Source organism: Epinephelus lanceolatus, chromosome 13, assembly GCF_041903045.1.
Source record: "Epinephelus lanceolatus isolate andai-2023 chromosome 13, ASM4190304v1, whole genome shotgun sequence".
Lineage (NCBI taxonomy): Eukaryota > Metazoa > Chordata > Actinopteri > Perciformes > Serranidae > Epinephelus > Epinephelus lanceolatus.
The window spans coordinates 14,778,324-14,796,314 of NC_135746.1; the positions used below are offsets into that span (position 1 = coordinate 14,778,324).

A 17,991-nucleotide genomic window follows, 5' to 3' on the forward strand; every position below is an offset into this window, starting at 1 on the left:
AGTTAAAATAGAACGTTTTTGATGCAATAAGTAAAGCTATGTTTGGAGAAAAAAGGGTGCAGAATTTCATGAAAAAACACCTGTCCAACTCTTAAACACGGGCAGATAGATCATGCTTTGAGGTCGTGTTACAGCTAGTGTCACGAGGAACATTCACCGATTAAAGGGGAAAATGGATTTAATGAAATTCCAGCAAATTCTGGAGGCAAACATCACACCATTTTTAAAAAGCTGAAGATTAAGACAGGATGGCTTCCACAGCAGCCTACAACACAACTAAAAATCCACAGTGAACTACCTCAACAGGCACAAGCTTCAGGCCCTCAGAGTCCCCTGACCTAAACATCATTAAAAATCTGTGGATAGACCTTCAAAGAGCAGTGCATGCAAGGCAGCTGAAGAATCTCACAGAGCTAGAAGCCTTTTGCAGGAAGAATGGGTGAAAATCCCCCAAGCAAGAACTGAGGGACTCTCAGCTGAATACAAAAGTGTTTAGTCGGGGGTGCTACTAAGTACTGACCATGCAGGGTGCCCAAACTTTTGCTTCAGGCCCTTTTCCTTTTTTTGTTATTTTGAAACTGTAAAAAATTGAAATAAAAAAGTGATCTTGCTCAAATTATATTAAAGAAATGTGATGCTTACACCAGCCCAACCCTACTGCAATCTGCAACCACCGTTAGATGCTACTAAATCTTAAACACTGGACTTTTAATCAAATAATTCCATTCATTTTGACCCTATTCATGTTTGCCTAGTTTTTGTACTGATTGATTTTGTGTAAAATTTAATCAAGCAAAGTTTCACTGTAAAGCTCTACGGGAGCACTGCAGTCTAATACAGTCTATCGTAGCAAATTCATCCTAAAAGTACCCAAAGTACAGTGTGCCTTTAAACAAAATAATATTCATACTGTAAGGAGAGCTGCTGTAATCAATTTTCCACTTATCCCTGACCTCAAGCTAAAGTGCTCCGCAGTTTTAGATGAATACACCTAAATTGCTGTAATGTAAATTACAGATGTAAGGGCATAAGTTTTCCAATAGCAGCTGTAATTGTGATATAAGTTCCTCAGCCCTGCTTCAACACTAAAACAGGGATTACATGTTATGTCACTCTAAATAAGCCACCTGGATACACTGGAATATGGTCATTCATAGTGGACAAATTGGTTTAGGAATTCAGAAGTAAGAAAAATTGAGAAGTTTCCAGTATCAATATTTATTTTTAATTTTGCTGTAAGTAAAAAAAAAATGAATGTTTTAAATGAAGTTTCATTAGTTGGAGGTGAGAGCTACACCTCGGGACTTTCAAGTACTCTGCGATTTTAAGAATTCACTTCATTAATGCAAACAGAATCAAACCACATCATCGGAGATTTATCAACCCTGCAACACAACTTCACAGTGCATTATTAATCTGTCACTACTGTTGGGAAGAAGAGGTGTTGTTTTTTCCCAATTTTTAATGACCTAAGGGCATACTTGAGACTTATTTCAAATGGGCTCCTTCCTAGAATAAATAGTAAATGTATATCCAGCGTGGTTATATGAGGAACCCTCATGCTTCCTCTGTCCCCCACCAGAGCCCACATATGTGAAGTACATTACTCTCCCCCTCTATACCCCTCCTTTTGCCAGCCCCTCTTTCCACTGCAAAGAAAGAAATCATTGAGTTTCAGCCTCTTCTACAAACATCCCCCTCCCCTACCTTCTCCCCTCCCAACAGCAGACAGGGGCACACAGACGACCACACTCTCCAGCCAAACCCTAATTGTGTGTGCGTGTGTCTGCATTTTTTTCCCTGACATGAAGAAGGAAACCAAGTGAGTATTTGTTCTCTGTGCCTGTGTGAATGGTAGTGCTGAGCCCTCTCGAAACATTTTGCTTAACTGGGGAAGTGGAGGTGGCAGAATTTAGCTGTGAAAAATTCCTGGAGTTTGGTAAGTTTGTTTTTTGGGACTTATAAAACTTTACTTGTCGGGTAAAATGGCAACCTGGGGTTTTCTTACCTTGTAAAAGGAGAGAAAAATAATGTTAAGTTACAAAAAGCCTTTTAAAGCTTTAAGGCATTTATACCATTTATATACAGACAATTAAATTATTGTTCGGTGGTAGATTATGTTTATTGACTGTTTTTCTATGTCAGATGGTATTTACATGCAGTATTGACATGTATGTGTGTTTAAGTATAGGTGTGTGTGTGCAAACAAATCTCTACAAATCTCTCTGATTATTTAGCTGCCGAGTATGTCTCCAACTTACATGATTACCTATCACTGAACTGTACATCAACACTGAACCTTCGACGCCTCTTTATGCTACACTGGCTTACTGCCAAAGACCTTGTTGTCATAACAACATTGGAGCGACTGAGTGTTGTGACACCTGTGAAACACACCTGTTACGGCTTTGACAAGAGGGGCCGTGGGGCTGAGCTGCAGCTTCACCACAAACACTCAGATTAGCTCTGACCCGCAGCTAAGTATGTTGCGAGGGGTGAATATCAAATTCAAGGCGCACTTTCACAACTAAAAGGAAACAGAGAGTTCACTGGTAAATGTGTCACAACAAGCCAGTTTTAAATTTCCCCTAGTCATTGTAAAGCTTAAACAATTAGTCAATCGATTAGTTGTTTAGGCAGCTATTTTGATGATTGATTTTTCAAATAAATATGCCAAACATCTTTGTGCCAGTGCCAGAACTGTGTGGATTTGCTGCTTTTCTGATCATTATCAAATATCTAACAAGTGATCTGAAGACTGTAGGTGCCTTCTAATGCCCATACTATTTTGCATACCATAAAAGCTAAAGTATGTCCCAGTTCATAGCAGGGCTGCCCCCGAAAGTCTGAGGTTCAAATCATCAGTCAGTGACCCCTCAGTTGGCTGAGATTCCTTCAAGTCAAGCAGTTGTTTTTTTGTTTGTTTTTTTTTTTTGTCAGTCAGTGTACAGTGTCCTTCTGACAATATGGTCCTAACATTTAGCTGCAGAGTGAGCACTTCTCACTTTAATGCTGCTCTTCGGTACAAGCAGCTGCCTCTGCGTGACGTTATTGTTTGCCTTCTGCTTAGAAGTGGTGAATTTGCAGCTCACAGCAACTTAAGACGATACAGCCTCTTTTTGTTGTTTGGATATATGAGCAAGACAGTCAAAATTTAGGACGCAATGTTATGACAAAGTGTAATGTCCCAGTGACTGTATATAAAGATGGACAATGTGTCTCCACTTCCTCCAATCCAAAATATCCTGGATACAACTGCTGCCATCTTGCTCTGGTGATGTCACATGGAGCCAGAGTCTGCACAGTAACAATTGCTGCGATATTGAGATCTCATCCATATACACATCCAATCAACTGGAAGCAGTGCCAATCATTGCGAGCACACCAAGTGGAACACACAGCTGTCAATCAAGACGTCAGACCCGCTTTTTAAAGCAACTAATTAAACACAAACATGTCAAAACAAACATGTCAGAAAATGAACCAATGAATTAACATCAGCACGATAAGAACTACCTAAAATGACAGAAACCATCTTTGGGAATAACTTCATTTGACATGTATTTGTATACTGACTTGTACTGAGTTTTAAGTTTGGCCCATGTCCCATTCACTAACACTGAGGGGGCAGAGTTTACAGGCTATACAGTCGCCACCAGGAAGCAATTAAGATATTTTGGCTTCACTTCTGGAGAGCTGTCATGTCGTCGATCTTTATTATACAGTCTGTGATATGTCCCAGATGTATGCATACTAAATGCAACTGTACATACTTTGAAAGGGCAGCTGCAGTATGTCCTGAAAGTAAAAAGAAACACTATGTGATTCAGAGCAGTTTTCGATAAGCATTTTTTGTTAGTTGTAGTTTTGACTTGTTTATTCAGTCAAGGTGGTAAAATTACTCCTGATCATTTTAATGTGACTGTGCATCCACCTCAGTGGCATTAGCGCGCAAACTGGACTGAGCTAACGGTTAAAGGATGTCCAATTAACAGCAGGAGTGGATAAATCCGACTGAACTATAATTAAGTTGTTTAAATCACTCACTGCACAACTACAGAACCAGAACCACTAAATGCAAGCTGCTCCTCTTTAAGGATTACAAATAAGAACTCAAATATCCTAATGGTGTTCTGAGCATTTGGCGGTGAACTTCTTTCCCACTGCAGGCGAGCGTCAACTATTTTAAGCCAAAAGTAAAGTCAGTCTATAAAAGCCACTTCTCAATGACAGATCCTTCACAACGAAGCCAAAAAAGGTCACTACAGGCCGCAGAGAGTCTAACACAAACAGTGTTTCAGCTAAACCATAAGACGCCAGCGTGGAAATTGTGCAGACATTTTCCAAAGACAAAGGCGACTGCTCCTGCCAATCTGTGATACAACGAGGAGCATGTGTGCTTCTAGTTAGCAGGCATTTAAGAGACGGAATTAATGTCACTAACTGTCCTTTGACTCGTGCCTTTTACTGCTGCGATGGTAATTGAACACAGAGACAATAAAGTTATATTTTAAGATGAATTATATTTCCATTTGGCTGCCTCCTGTCATTAGGCTGAGAGTGTTGTCACTCTATGCCATAAGGTTTTGATTTATATACATCCAAACAAGTGCAGTAAAAGTTCAGAGTAATAAAAAAGTTTTGGACATGCTGTTCTGCAGCTTTCCAATTAGTAGATGGAGTCAGCTTCCAAGTGTTTTCTGCTCTGAGCTCAGGACAAGGTTCACAGTAAACTCACCTACAAGTGTGTTTTCTGAGTCCTGGTAATCAGCGTCAAAGTTAATTCAACACAAAATGTAGACTTTTAAAAATGTTTTCTGAAGGTTTGAACACTTGAGGGTGCTCACTATAGAGAAGCAAAGTCCTTCCTCTTCCAGTGTCTCCATGGGACCTTATTTCAGAAAAAAATATGTACAGTAGTCAATGGTGAGAGAGAAATAATTTTTTTATCCTGTTTGAATTGTGTCATGAATTACACATTTGATGTTTGTCGATTTCAAAGGTATATTTTCAAGACAAGAAGTTTGTCATAGTACTATTAAGTTTTGCGTGAAACGCTCAGTGAACTACATCTCTCGTCTCATATAATAAACATCACCAACACCAGCTAGGTAACCCATGCACAAATGTAACGTTTTGTTACCTGATGTGTTTTATTCAGCAACTTCTGGTCTCTTTAATCAGCAGGGAAGCAAAACAATGAGCAAGACCTGTTGCTCATGCGAGTATATTCTGGTACAACAAAACACACAGGCATCGTAGCTTCGGTGAGAGAGAAAGTGCGTCACCTAAGCGACTTGTGTAGTCTTTCTAATTACATATTTTAGCAGACTAGGGTTGGGCCGGTGTAAAAATGCCGAAACCCCCTTTGATATTAAGCCAAACACCAGACCAATATACCTTATTTTACCAGGTGCTGCATTTGACTTAGCATCCGCTCCCACGTGTAACATAATGACACCACATGATATCAGCAAACAAGCGTCCGACTATTGCCTTACATCAGAGCTCTCTGTCACCCTGAATCCATTAAATAAGCACTTCTGTTACATCATGTCACCAAACCATGTAAACATCAGCTGTGCACTCGTGATCAGACTGAAGATGTAACCACTTGTGAGTACTCACTATTTTCCTGCATTTGTACTCTTCAAACAAGACACACGTTATATTGTAATACTTAATGGAAATGACATATAAAATAGCCAAAAGCACATGGGTTGTTATTAACAACGGCAATTTCCCAAAATCTTTAAACCCCTCTGAGATCTCCCTAAGCCACCTCATGTTGTTTTTTAACAGTGAAATAAGGAGGTATTTTATAGATGATTCATCAACTCAACCTCACGAATCAGCCATGCTTCATCCATTGTGGTGCTTTCAAAGCTAGCAACAAGAATAAATAAGAACTGGACCATGGACAAAACTTTGGCGCACCATGCACGTTTCTAGTAAACAAACAACATGCACCGTTCATCCCCCCCCCTCACCTCGACTGAAATTTCATCTCCTTCATGTTGCTCTGCTCTGTAGTATATTGCAAATGGCCTGTTGGACACTAGTGGCTCTGTTAGTTTGTTAATAAACAGACACACATTTTGTTTATCAGGTTGTCATATTTCCCATCACTAATGCAATATGAATTGGATTTAGCGCTGTGATGTCGTCAGCACAGGTTGTTGATGTAAGCTTAATTTGCCAGAATGTTGTATATTGACAAATGACAGTTCAGCTGGTTTGCAAAAAAATCAAACGGGTTTAAACTCGTATACCAGCTCAAGCCCCCAAAAGCAGAAATCAACTTAACTTTATTGACTACTGTTCATATTTTTTTCCCCAAAAAAAGTCCCATGGTGGCCCCCTGGAAGAAAAGGAACTTGGGTTTAAGAACAAAGGTTGACTAGTGACAGTAAAGCAGCAGATATGATATGTTTGTAAATGCTTATGACATAAATAATAGATGAAATATTCGAACTGTCCAAATAACAAACCCCATTCATTCATCATGACGTGACACTTAAGGAAATTACTCTAAATCCAGTTGGTGATATCAGCCTGTGTTACTCACATCATGATACAAAGCTCCTGGATTGTGTCTCTGCTCACAGTCTGGATCAGTTTGAAGGTTTCTGTTTACTACTCTTCCTACAGCTGCTGCAACATATGTGAGGTCACCATTAATCAGAAACAGAGGGAGGGAGGGAGAGAGCAGCCAACAGTTGGTTGTTTTATGGGTTTGGGCCATACCACAACTCATCTTAAAATAAATAGACAATTTTACGGTGTCTGTTCTATCAAGCACGACTGAGCATCTAATCTGCATTTCTCGATATAACATGGCAATAGGTGCGAGTCACCCAACTCAAATTTTCACTCCAGCAATGAGAAGTCAAAATAGTTTCAAAGATGCTGTAAAAGTAAACTGCAGCTGAAACCAAATGTGCTCCGACAGCAGAAAGTACTCTGTAATGCCTCTGCCTCACAGGCCTGGTTCGGGTTTTTAAATATATTTCCAGATGCATAGGAGAGAATAATGAATGGCAGTCTGCAAAATGATAAAGTGACACTGTCGTTGTTTGACTGTAACACATGCAGAGAGGAGGGGCAAACACTTTGAGGCAAAACAAACCTCATTTCTGACAAAGCCACATCTGATGTTAGATATTTTGCAAAAACAGTTCTCTCACTGTACTCTCATGAGTTGTAAGGATTTACGAGGTGTTATGAAATGATGTTATAAAAGATCCCCAGCCAGCCGCTCGTTACCAAAAACAACTAACACTGCTGCAGTGGGATGTCAGCTTTTACAGCCAGAGCATGACACAACTCATGCATCTGCTAAGACATGTATGACCATAACACAAATGGAACAACTTAATACAATATTTTTACAAGACTCCTGTTGGAAAACAGCAGAAATTTCTCTGGAATTTCTCCATGAATGACCTGAATTTTCTCTTGAAAAGCACAATATGAGATGTTGTCATGTGGATTTCTGTGAAATCAAGTTATTACAGTAAAAACTAGAATCTTATGAGAAACTGAATTAATTGTAACATTTAAACAGTACTTAATACTTAATGTCGAAATGTAAATACCACTGAATTTTATAATACTTCCCAAACTATCCATTTGATTCTATGTGATCTGAGCTCCCCACTTTGTTCACATAATTTTAAAAGGTAAATAAAACAATGTGCAGACTCATACACAAGAAATTAATCTCATCACTTACAATCCACTACAAATGTGTAGCAGTGTACAGAGACTCTGCCCTCTGCCTGTATTTCCTTATTTTGGTGTGTTCGGAATCTTGCCAGGTACAATGCGCAGGTGAAGTCAGGACTGTATAAAAAGGTAGCGGCCAGGTGCCAGACTGTAGGCAGCACGCATACAAGAGGAAGCTACGGGGAAACACCAAGTGGATACATCTCGCTCCACAAGAGTGAATCTGGGGTTGGCTTTCTCTTTCACTGCCGAAAATGTTTGAAAACAGTAACCAACAATTACTGCATAGTTTAGCTTTAAACCAATTTAAAAAATAAATAAATAAATAAATAAATAAAAAATTTAAAGGTCTACTGCGTAGGATTTAGTGCCATCTAGCGGCGATGTTGCACATTGCAACCAACTTAAACTTCTGTGTGCCAAATGTGTACGAGAATGACAGTGGCTGACGCAAAAAAATGTGAATGGCCCTAGAGCCAGTGATTCATTTGTCTGCTCTGGGCTACTGTAGAAACAGCATGGTGGGTACTGTAAAAGAGGACCTGCTCTCTGTGGAAATATAAATGGCTCATTCTGAGGTAACAAAACCAAAATTCTTAGTTTCAGGTCATTAAAAACTCATTAAAACATAGTTATGAATATTATACTACATTTCTGCCAATATATAAAACATAAAAGATATTTAAATCAAGCTTTGTCACCTTGAAAAAACACCTGAAATGACATTACAGAAATTTAACAGGGAGGAATTCAAATCACTTAATTTCAGATGTCTTCAGACAATGTGTTTTCAATATCTTGTAAATCTTTTTAAGAGTCCCTAAAAGACTAAAACTTGTTATATCTATCCAGGTAGGCCAAAGCACATGTTTCAAGTTTCAATGTGACAAGTTGGCAGTGGTGGAGGAAGCATTCAGATAATCTATCTGCATGAAAGTAACAATATGAGTCAAAGTCCTGCATTTATAAATGCAGGACGGCCCCACACAAACTTGAACGCGCATCCTGCAGTGGGAGTCAGCAGGGCAGAGGAGAGCCAAGTAAAATAACAAATCCCCCCGAAGCAAACAAATAATTACCTGTCCAACAGAAAGACAGCAACCTCTGCATCACCTTTCAGGCCCTTCAGCTCCCTCAGTTGTCTCCACCGTTCAAAAGCTGCACCGATATTGATGTCTGGTTTGTCTTCTCACTTTATCCAAAGCCTTTTTCGTCGCAGCCTTTTCTGCCTCCAACTTTCTTTTCTCAGCCTGTTTAGCGGGGCAAGCCCTTACAAGTAACACTGGAAGTGGTACTTTTGGCTGCATTTTCTCTGCCATTGTTCAGCAAACTCCTGCTAACTCGGTATTTCTGCTGAGGAGTGTGCTGAATATTTCCGACAACGGTGACACATGATGAGTGCACACAGGGAGGAGGGAGGGAGGGGCAGAGGGGGGCTCGGGCAGGACGAGACATGAAGGCATCTGATTGATTCTTTCCATTCGCACCGAATGGCAGGGATTGGTCAGAGTTCTTACAGGCCTGCAGCTGCCACAGAGGTCAGATTATTTCCGTTCCTTTTTCTGAACACATTATGTATTGACTACTCTCAGGATGGAAGGATCATTTCATCCAGTATAATAAGAAGTGTTTCTGAACAAAAGCAAAAGTATGATGTTGTTAGCTTAATATACTCAAAGTGTTAAAATACATGGCATTGCCTGGAAGGTAGGCGGTGAGTACAGTACATAGAACTAATATAATGTGTGTATGTGTGTGTGTTAGTGTGAGAGGTATATGTGTGATGTGTAAATCGACTGAACGTGGTATGACTTTACATGTGTCTTGTGTCTTACGTCTGGTGCAGGTGAATGTACTGATGTTTTCATTTTAGCCTAACACCATCCTAGGATAGTATATTGTATTCTATCTTATACATCCACGTATTATATATGTTTATTGAAATGAGATGGTAAGCAAAACCTAACAGTGGAAAACATGAAGTCAAATAAAGATAATAATAATAATAATAATAATAAATGATTTACAAGGAAAATCTATCAATGTTATGAATTTGTGGGATTTACAGTTAATTTTACCATTGAGTGATTACATTTCTCAAATAGGTGTTCAGTTGCTTAAAATAAAATTATTACATTGTGTACATATCATCTCTGGTAATGTGGATCTTGATAAAAGCAAGACGTCCTGATATCCCTTGACCAAACTCCTATGACTAAACACTATTGCATTTTATAACATTATATAAACAGGTGTCGGTGACGTTGTAAAAATTCGCCAAGAAGGAAATGTTAGCTGATACTGTGTACATTGGTATTAAATGATTACTGCTAAAATATGCAATGTGACATTCAGAGTGCCGGTACAATATTAAAGATTAAATAGAAGCCATTTCTACATTACTGGAAGGTACAGAGTGACAGAGGGAATGCCGACTGGGAAAGGCATACAATAAATGTCTAAAGGTCATGAGACAAAATTAAGTCCCCTTTATGAGGTTCAGCCTTTGGGACCATCAGAGCATCTTCCTTGTGGCATTATAACTATCCACAAAACTTGTATGATTTAAATGAAATGGTTTAAAACATGGAGATGTAGAGAGTGCAATAGGAACGCTTTAGCTGCTCTAATGTATCTAATAAACAGCCTGTGGCTCCTTGGATTCCCAGCTCCATCGTGTAAAAATGTAAGTGTTTATACCTGATTATTCAAAGAGCAGAGTGGTGAAGGTGCCATTTAAAAAAAGGTGATAGTGGACAAATGAGGGTCCAAACTTAATATTCCCTCAATGCTCCAAAGTTCTGCAGAGACATTGACTTTTTTAAAGTTGTCTTTAAACATGAATTTACATTTATTTAACTGAGTGTCGTGACTTATTTGCTAATTACTGCTGGTGACATGGAGTGAATGAGTTCACTTTTTACACGTATTTAATAAGAAGGCTACAGGCTAGCATGCTGTTTGAATTGAAACCATTCTAAAAGTGTTACGTGTATGCTGTCGTCACTTGAGTTAAATAAGGAAATTAATACCACTCTCATATTTGTCCTTTAAATATCAAGCAACAGCCAGCAGCTGGTTAGGACACAGTGTCAAACAGCTAAGGTAGGCTAGCAAACACACACACCTTTAACGTACACTAGTAAACATGTTTTGTGTTTGTTTAATCTGTACAAAAACAACACACTTTGGTTTAATGATGGATTTTGTGTTAGACTGTTTCTTTTTTGGGAGCAGTAAAAATCACTGAGCTTTAAAAGGGTGCTGGTAGACAGATCATGTTCATTTGTATCTTTGGACACAGCAAGGCTTGCTGTTTCCACCTGCTTCATGCTAAGCTAAGTTCACTGGAAAGACATGAAAGTGGTGTCAATCTTTCCAGCACATTCTTGACAAGACAGTGAATAAGTGCATATCCCAAAATGTTGGACAACTCATCAAAAGGGTGATTTCTGTGGTTTTCAATCTGGACCCTATTTCCCCATGTTTTTGTGTCTTAGTGACTAATGAAGACAGCAATATTTTGAAACTGGCTCAGTATTGAGAGACAGCACTGCAGCTGGCATCAGAATAACAGGTTGCAATGAGATCATTCAGGGCATGTTCACACTGTGAATTTACATCCACTAAAAGTGTTTTTGCCACTGACATATTCAGATTTTTATTCTGAGTAGCTGAGAACATTATGGAAAGCATCCCTACATAGACAGATGTTTTTGTTAAAGTGTTAGATCCTTTTTGTTAAAACAGAAACCACTAAAAATGCTAAAACCAAACCCACCAGACTCCATTTAAATAAACAGCAATTTTATCATCGTAAAACACACTTCATTCACAGCCAACACAAAGAAAATAAAACTCACAAAAACATTCCTGTTTCATCTTTTCACTGTTCCAACAACCACCAGCTCTGGTTTTGTTGAATTAAACCCTAAAAGGAGTATTTCACTGCTGGTAAGAAGACCTTTAAATAAAACTAGGATGTCTATGCAGTGGAAAGATGAAAATAATTTTGAAATCTGCACCACAGAACCAGAGAAAACAGAGAAAAATGACTCTTTTGCTCAAGACAGAGAAAACCAACAACTACCAGATTGCACTGCCCTGCACCAGATCAATAAAGGCTTCCGCTGGTGGGTTGTTTGCGTGAACACATCCATTTGACAAAATGGCGGCCGGCTGGCAACAAACCATGTCATATTACAGGTAAACAGTAAGCTAAAACATGTTTTTGAAAACATCTGAGGTGAGAAATATGCAACTAAGTAACAGAATCTTCGTTTATATTTGATCAGCGCTGCTTAGTTTTACATCTGTTTTTCCAGCCTCTGTTTTCTCCCACTTCCTGTTCACAAATGCTCGTTATTACAGCTAAACACGACACTAAGATATGTTTCTAAAAACACTGTAGGCAAGAAATAGGCAGTGCAGTAACATAATCTTGATATATTTGATTAGTGCTGTTCTGCTGCTGCTGGCTGCAGCGCTCTGGCTCAGTCCTGGACCAGTTTCAAAAACTGTTGCTCCCATTAGTAACTTTCACACAAAAACATGGTGAAAATAGGGTCCAGGTTTAAAAAACAAACTTACCCTTTGAGGTGCCTCTTCACCTGCTGATCAGTTCACAGAAGTTATCCACAGTCACTCACCTCCTCCTCTTTCCAGGTTACCATGTGGCATTGTTGGATGCCCTTCATCTTGGTCTGGGTATCCATGGCAACCCCAGCCATGTGCCAAAGTGGAGACTGGGGTTCAGGCTTTGACATTTACTCTGAGATAATAGCCACCAATGACACATCTCAGGCAGCTGGTGATGAGCCTGCGAGGATAAGAAACAATCAGGACTGGATCACATCAGCAGCTTTCTCACCATCGCCATCGCCATCACCATCACCTGCGCTGCAGTACGAGCCTCAACCTGACAAGTGCTCGGTCTTCTTCAACACTAACACTGCTTGGGCTCGAAGGCTGAAAGCCGAGAAAGAGGAGCTGGCCTATCTGCAGGCCATCCAGCATGGAAACAAAGCGGTGATGGAGAACTTGTTGCAGTTTGTGGGGGCAGAGCTGGGAGATCAGAGCTATGAAGATGTGATTAAGGAAAATGTCATTGGGATCCAAGAGGACCACAAAAGTTGCCACGAGGTGGTAGAGAAGGCTGAGGAAGATATGGAACAGCAGCTGGAGGGCGAAGTGCTGCATGCTGGGATGCAGAAGTGAGTGCAATAATCTGTTTTTCTAGAAGTTAAGAAGAATGTGTTTGTACTGAGCTGTTACTGAGCTTTGTAAAGGTCAAGGTTGAAATGTAAGGAGAGCGGCTGAGAAAAAAAGATCAGTTCTTCTTTGTTGGCATACTGAAGATGTAAACAAATTATTGTTGACAACAGTGAACATCTCTGTTCAAAAGATGGCAGAGATGGCCAATCTTTTGCCTCTTATCAGAGCATAGGCAGCTGCGTTGATGACTGTCATTTCATCCTGTCTTTCATAATGCACATGTCAATCAAAAGAAATGAGCAGTATTAATATCATCATGCAGGACTCCTGCGTTGTGTCTTTGCAGCTTGCATTCTAGATGGGTATCAAAGTTTCTGTTTACTACTCTTCTTACAGCTGCTGTGGTGCTGCAGTGTGGTCACAATTCAAAGTAATCAGAACAAAAAGCAAATTTTAATTGTTTAAGATATTTATCAAGCAAAAATGCCACACATTCACCACTTTGTGAGGATTTGTAGCTTCTCTCTATTTTGATGTTATTGCAAATTGTGTATCTTTGGGTTTCGGAGTGGTTAGACAAAACAAGCAAATTGAAGAATTCCCCTTGGGCTCTGGAAAATTGTGATGTATTTCACCTGATGAAGCACCAGGTTAACTAAAGCAAAAATCTTTTTAAAATGCCACTAAACAGCATTTATATCTACAGATATACAACATGGTATGTTGCACCTCTAAAATGACTCTGTAGGGGTTCATGCTTGCAGGACTGAAACTCTGTTGTTTTTTTTGCTGGCTTATTGTTATTCTACAAAAATGCTTTTGCAAATTCCTTGAACACATGAAATTTTCACCGGTGATTGGAAGTTGTTTGCAAAAGCTGCTCAACAAATGTGAACCCAATCAAACTGATTTGGACGCTGTTATCAAAGGTCAACTTTGAAACACAATTCCTACACCATACATCTGACTGACTTACACGAAACTTTGTACAGATATCCATCTGTTCTCACTTTGCAATTGACCTTTCACTAAGCCCGCCCCTTTATGATGGTCCGACAAGCTGTCACAGTAAGCATGGAGCCCACACTGTAACTAACTGTATCCCTGAAGAAATATTATCATATATTTGGAAAAATGAAACAGTGACTCCAGAGAGAAGCAGACAGAGGGAGGAAATTTGAAACGATTGCATTAGAGTCAATGGAGCACAGCTGTGTTGTTGTCAGTTCCTGGTCTGAGCTAGTCTGGGACCATTTAGTGGCCGTTTTGGTAACGAACCAGAACCAGGGCGAGAGAGACAGGATCCGGAATTCAATGGATGCGCCTTTCCGTCAAAATAAAAGCACCAAGCTAATAAAAATGCAGTGAAACTTTTTAATTTAAAGAATATAATTTACAAGAAAAGCCCCAAGCCACTAAGTTAACCTTTTCCTTTTATTGTAAATTGATGGTGCGCCAGAATTTAAAATTTTACTTTGGTGAACACTTTTACTTTGGTGAATTAGGTGAATTCCAGATCCGCTCTCTAGACCAGAACCAGAATCCAGACAAAATTCAGAGTGAATGGAAACCAGGCTCTTCCCCGTACGTGAAGAGCCTCGTGACGTGAGGCTAGGTCTGAGCCAGCCCGATGCTACATTATGACTGGCGAGTCTGCGTCTGGGGGCGGGACTTAGCAAAGGGTCAATTCTGCCTCAAGAACCACTGAGTCTGCCTGACTAGATTTCTGCCTTTTTGAATTTTCTAAAAAAAACAACAACAATTTTTACATCTCCCCTTAAAGCTATGGTCCAATTTGTAGCAAATTTTCTGTGGATAATTACTAGATGAAGCTTATTAAAAATTATCAAAATCGTGTTGATATCTAGTTGTGTTTTGAAGATACTGACTAATGAACTTTAAAAGGGTGTGGCTAAGTACATAAATAGACCAAACTCCATAACCATTGGGCCAATTATCACAACACTTGCAGGAAATGTCTACATACCCTGAAAAAAAATGGATAAATTGACCACTCGGGGGTGCTACAAATGCAAAAAAATGGGTGTGGCATAACACAAATCAGACTATAAATCAGAATCAAACCTGCAGGATATGTATCATAACAATGTTGAATCAGGTGTAAAATTATTTTAAAATCACTCAACAGGGGGCACCATCAGTTCTGTTTTGGCCTGGCACAAAATCTGGCAATAAATCAGTGACAGTTTGTCTAAACATCACCAAACTCAGCAGATATTTTTAACTAAGCTATTGAAGCATGCCCCCAAAATGGTTCTGCAACTGACCAATAGGGGGTGATGGCATTGCTGAAGAAAGGTGAGGCCAGTTTTGGTCATCCATGAACAAGCAAATGTCTGATTGTCATAAAATCTGTTAATTATTTTTAATACAGGTTTTGTAAACGGTCCCTGTTGGCTTGAACCCTTGAAGAACAGCTTGAGGCTATATTTTTAAATGTGTATGTAGAACAACCCTCTCGCTGTCTCCGTCATTCTTTGCATTATTTATGTGTCCTTCCCTTTACTCAGTCTTTCCAATCCCATAAGCAGCAACAACAAGCAGCAAGCTTTAACAACAACCATATGTATTCCACCCCCTCTTAATGTATTTAATGTCCTCAGCCCCTCTTTCACTTACTCTGTCTCTCTCCACATCTGCCCCCGTTTCTTCCATCCCGTCACTCCACCTGGTGACCTGGATTGTTTGTCATTCCGGAGCAGAATCAGAGAAGAGTCCTTGGCCTTTGAAGACATGCTCCGCGCTGCAGTGGACATCGCCAACAGGCTGGAGATCTCATCACAGGCCCTGCATGCATCATTTACCAAGCAGCTGAAAGACATCACCAAAATCCATCGCTAAGGAAGTGATGACAAGACTCGCTGCTCTCATGTCATCCTCCAAATTGAGGAGGATGTTTGGTATCCTGTGTGAGACCCAAAACAAGGGAAATGCTTTTAATTAAGTTAACCATACACAGAGCACTGAGATACAACAATGTGTCAACGTCAGCCAGTAAAGCAACTGTATGAATGAACAAAAGATGAGAAAACGATTAGAAAAAATAATTGTTGGGTAAAAAAACACATTCCCTTTCACCAACATTATAATCCCGTAAGCCATTAAATATTATTTTCCATCCAGGCATTATTATTTGTGGAACTGGGTGAGGACAAATGTGGTAACAGTATGTAGTGCAGGTTTAAGCCAAGTTGAGTGTTTATGGATCAAACTAGATTGGCCTTTAGAGACTGAACATAATGGCTCTGTTAGTCTTCTCTAGAGGAAGCTATGGATTGGCCATCTGGTTCCAGGGTGAGGATGGAGGCCAGGATACAGTTAGGATGACTAGCGTGTTCCAGTGGACATTTTGTTTTTGCAAGACTGCAATGCATATTTATAAAGCATTGTTATCTGTCATTTGGGGAAAACTATGCAGTAACCCTACTCAGTCGCCAGAAGAAATTGTTGGCATTGTATATTACTGCAAACCACAGAAATGTTAAATTGGTACTTTTCATATGTATCATATCAGCGTTTCTAAAGTGGTGTAGCATATGAGCTGTCTTTATCAACGTGAGGTGCAGGGGATGATGGACTGATATAAATTTTTCCTTTTTTTGTCAACCTAAGCAATCCACAGGCAAACTGGCAGTTGAAATGTAGCTTCCTCATATCCCTCCTTTTAAACACCACACACACGTAATTAAGGAGGGAAGCGCAGGGTCGGCCATAATACGGCTCTCCTGAAGCAGTTAGGGGTTCCTTGCCTTGTTCAACAACCCATCAGCAGTGCCCTGGAGGCCCTGAGCTGCTGCCGCCTCGGACAGTGGTTCCCAACTGGTGAAGATTTGTCTCCAGTCATTAGTTCAAGGTCCACACAGTTTAATACATTCAGCGTCATAGTTGTGTTTGGCCACGTCATCGAGTTTGCTGTCTCTGTCAAGTTGCTATCCGTTAGTCACTTACTCTGCAGCAGGAAACAGCAATTCAAAATGAAAGCTCTGTGCTGTAAATTCACTGTACTTCAAAATATAAAGTTTTTTTTTAACAAACTTGACACATTCACGAGTCACTTGTGGTCCATTCAGAATGGATTAAAGTTTCACCGTAACAGCTGCATAACAATGTACAAATGTAACATATCCGTGGTTTGCAGAAACGTACAATGCAAACATTAATTCTGTGACTGGGCTGAATAACCTGTGGATGAGGGACAAGATATTATACAAACAATTAGACCAGTGGTTCCCAACCGGTGCGTCGGGGTCCAAAAGTGGGTCCTGAGTCCATTCTGCATGGACCACAAGAGACTTGCAAACGTGACAAGTTTGTAAAGAGCACACTTTATTTTGAAGTGCAGTCAATTTCCGGAAGATAGTTTTTAATCTGAAGTGCCATTTGCTGCTGTAGAGTGAGTGACTAACAGACAGCTACTTGACAGAGACAGCAAACTAACTTGACGACATGGCCAAACGCAAGTATGGCAAGTATATACTAACGACAAAGGAGAAATCTGCACCCTGTGGCCGGACCGGTTGGGAACCACTGAATAAGACAATTCCCTTGATTAGGAATAAATAGGTTTTTCTTTATCAAGAAAACTCGATAAAGCATCTCTAAATCTGCACATTGTTAAGAGGAGTACTTGCAGGATTTTGTGCTATCCCCTCTTTAACCCTGCCAGGACTCATGAGAGAGAATGCTTTCATGTTTGATTTTTTTAAGTGTAATAATATGAATTTGTACTATGAATATGAAGTATGTTTATCCAGTAAACAGCAAGAAATAAGAAATCAGTCTTTTTTTGTCTGAATCTGCTACCCTGCTTTCACATCTTCTACCCATATCAATATTTTAGGGGGACTAAAACTTCACAGGGCATATTCATTCACCTAGTCTGCCCTCTAGCTGCCACAGAAATACCCCATGGACGTTTCAGCTGCATGTGTCACTTATTTACACACCCTTTAATGTTTTACAAAATAAACAAACCATCAGTATTTACTCTTTTGGAGCATATGGGATCTAATTGTTATTAGTGGATCA

General features: G+C 39.7%; 1 protein-coding gene across 3 annotated transcripts; it reads left to right on the forward strand.

Moving 5' to 3' along the window:
* The first annotated feature begins 1,702 nt into the window (after positions 1-1,702).
* Positions 1,703-17,973, forward strand: LOC117270608 (uncharacterized). Of its 3 annotated transcripts, XM_033648314.2 has the most exons (4): positions 1,830-1,939; positions 10,791-10,833; positions 12,394-12,941; positions 15,666-17,973. In XM_033648314.2, the coding sequence occupies exons 3-4, from the start codon at positions 12,400-12,402 to the stop codon at positions 15,802-15,804; spliced, it is 681 nt and encodes a 226-aa protein (XP_033504205.2). In that variant the 5' UTR covers positions 1,830-1,939; positions 10,791-10,833; positions 12,394-12,399; the 3' UTR covers positions 15,805-17,973. The 3 variants fall into 3 exon arrangements, with proteins under 3 accessions (XP_033504203.2, XP_033504205.2, XP_033504202.2); XM_033648312.2 differs by lacking the exons at positions 1,830-1,939; positions 10,791-10,833 and adding an exon at positions 1,703-1,822; XM_033648311.2 differs by lacking the exon at positions 10,791-10,833.
* The last annotated feature ends 18 nt before the right edge of the window (positions 17,974-17,991 follow it).

Bases quoted from the DNA above. Each gene is read 5' to 3' on its own strand.
- LOC117270608 (XM_033648312.2), top strand. From the start codon at position 12,400: ATGTGGCATTGTTGGATGCCCTTCATCTTGGTCTGGGTATCCATGGCA. The intron at 12,942-15,665 runs GTGAGTGCAATA...ATTCCGGAGCAG, and splicing joins CTGCATGCTGGGATGCAGAA to AATCAGAGAAGAGTCCTTGG.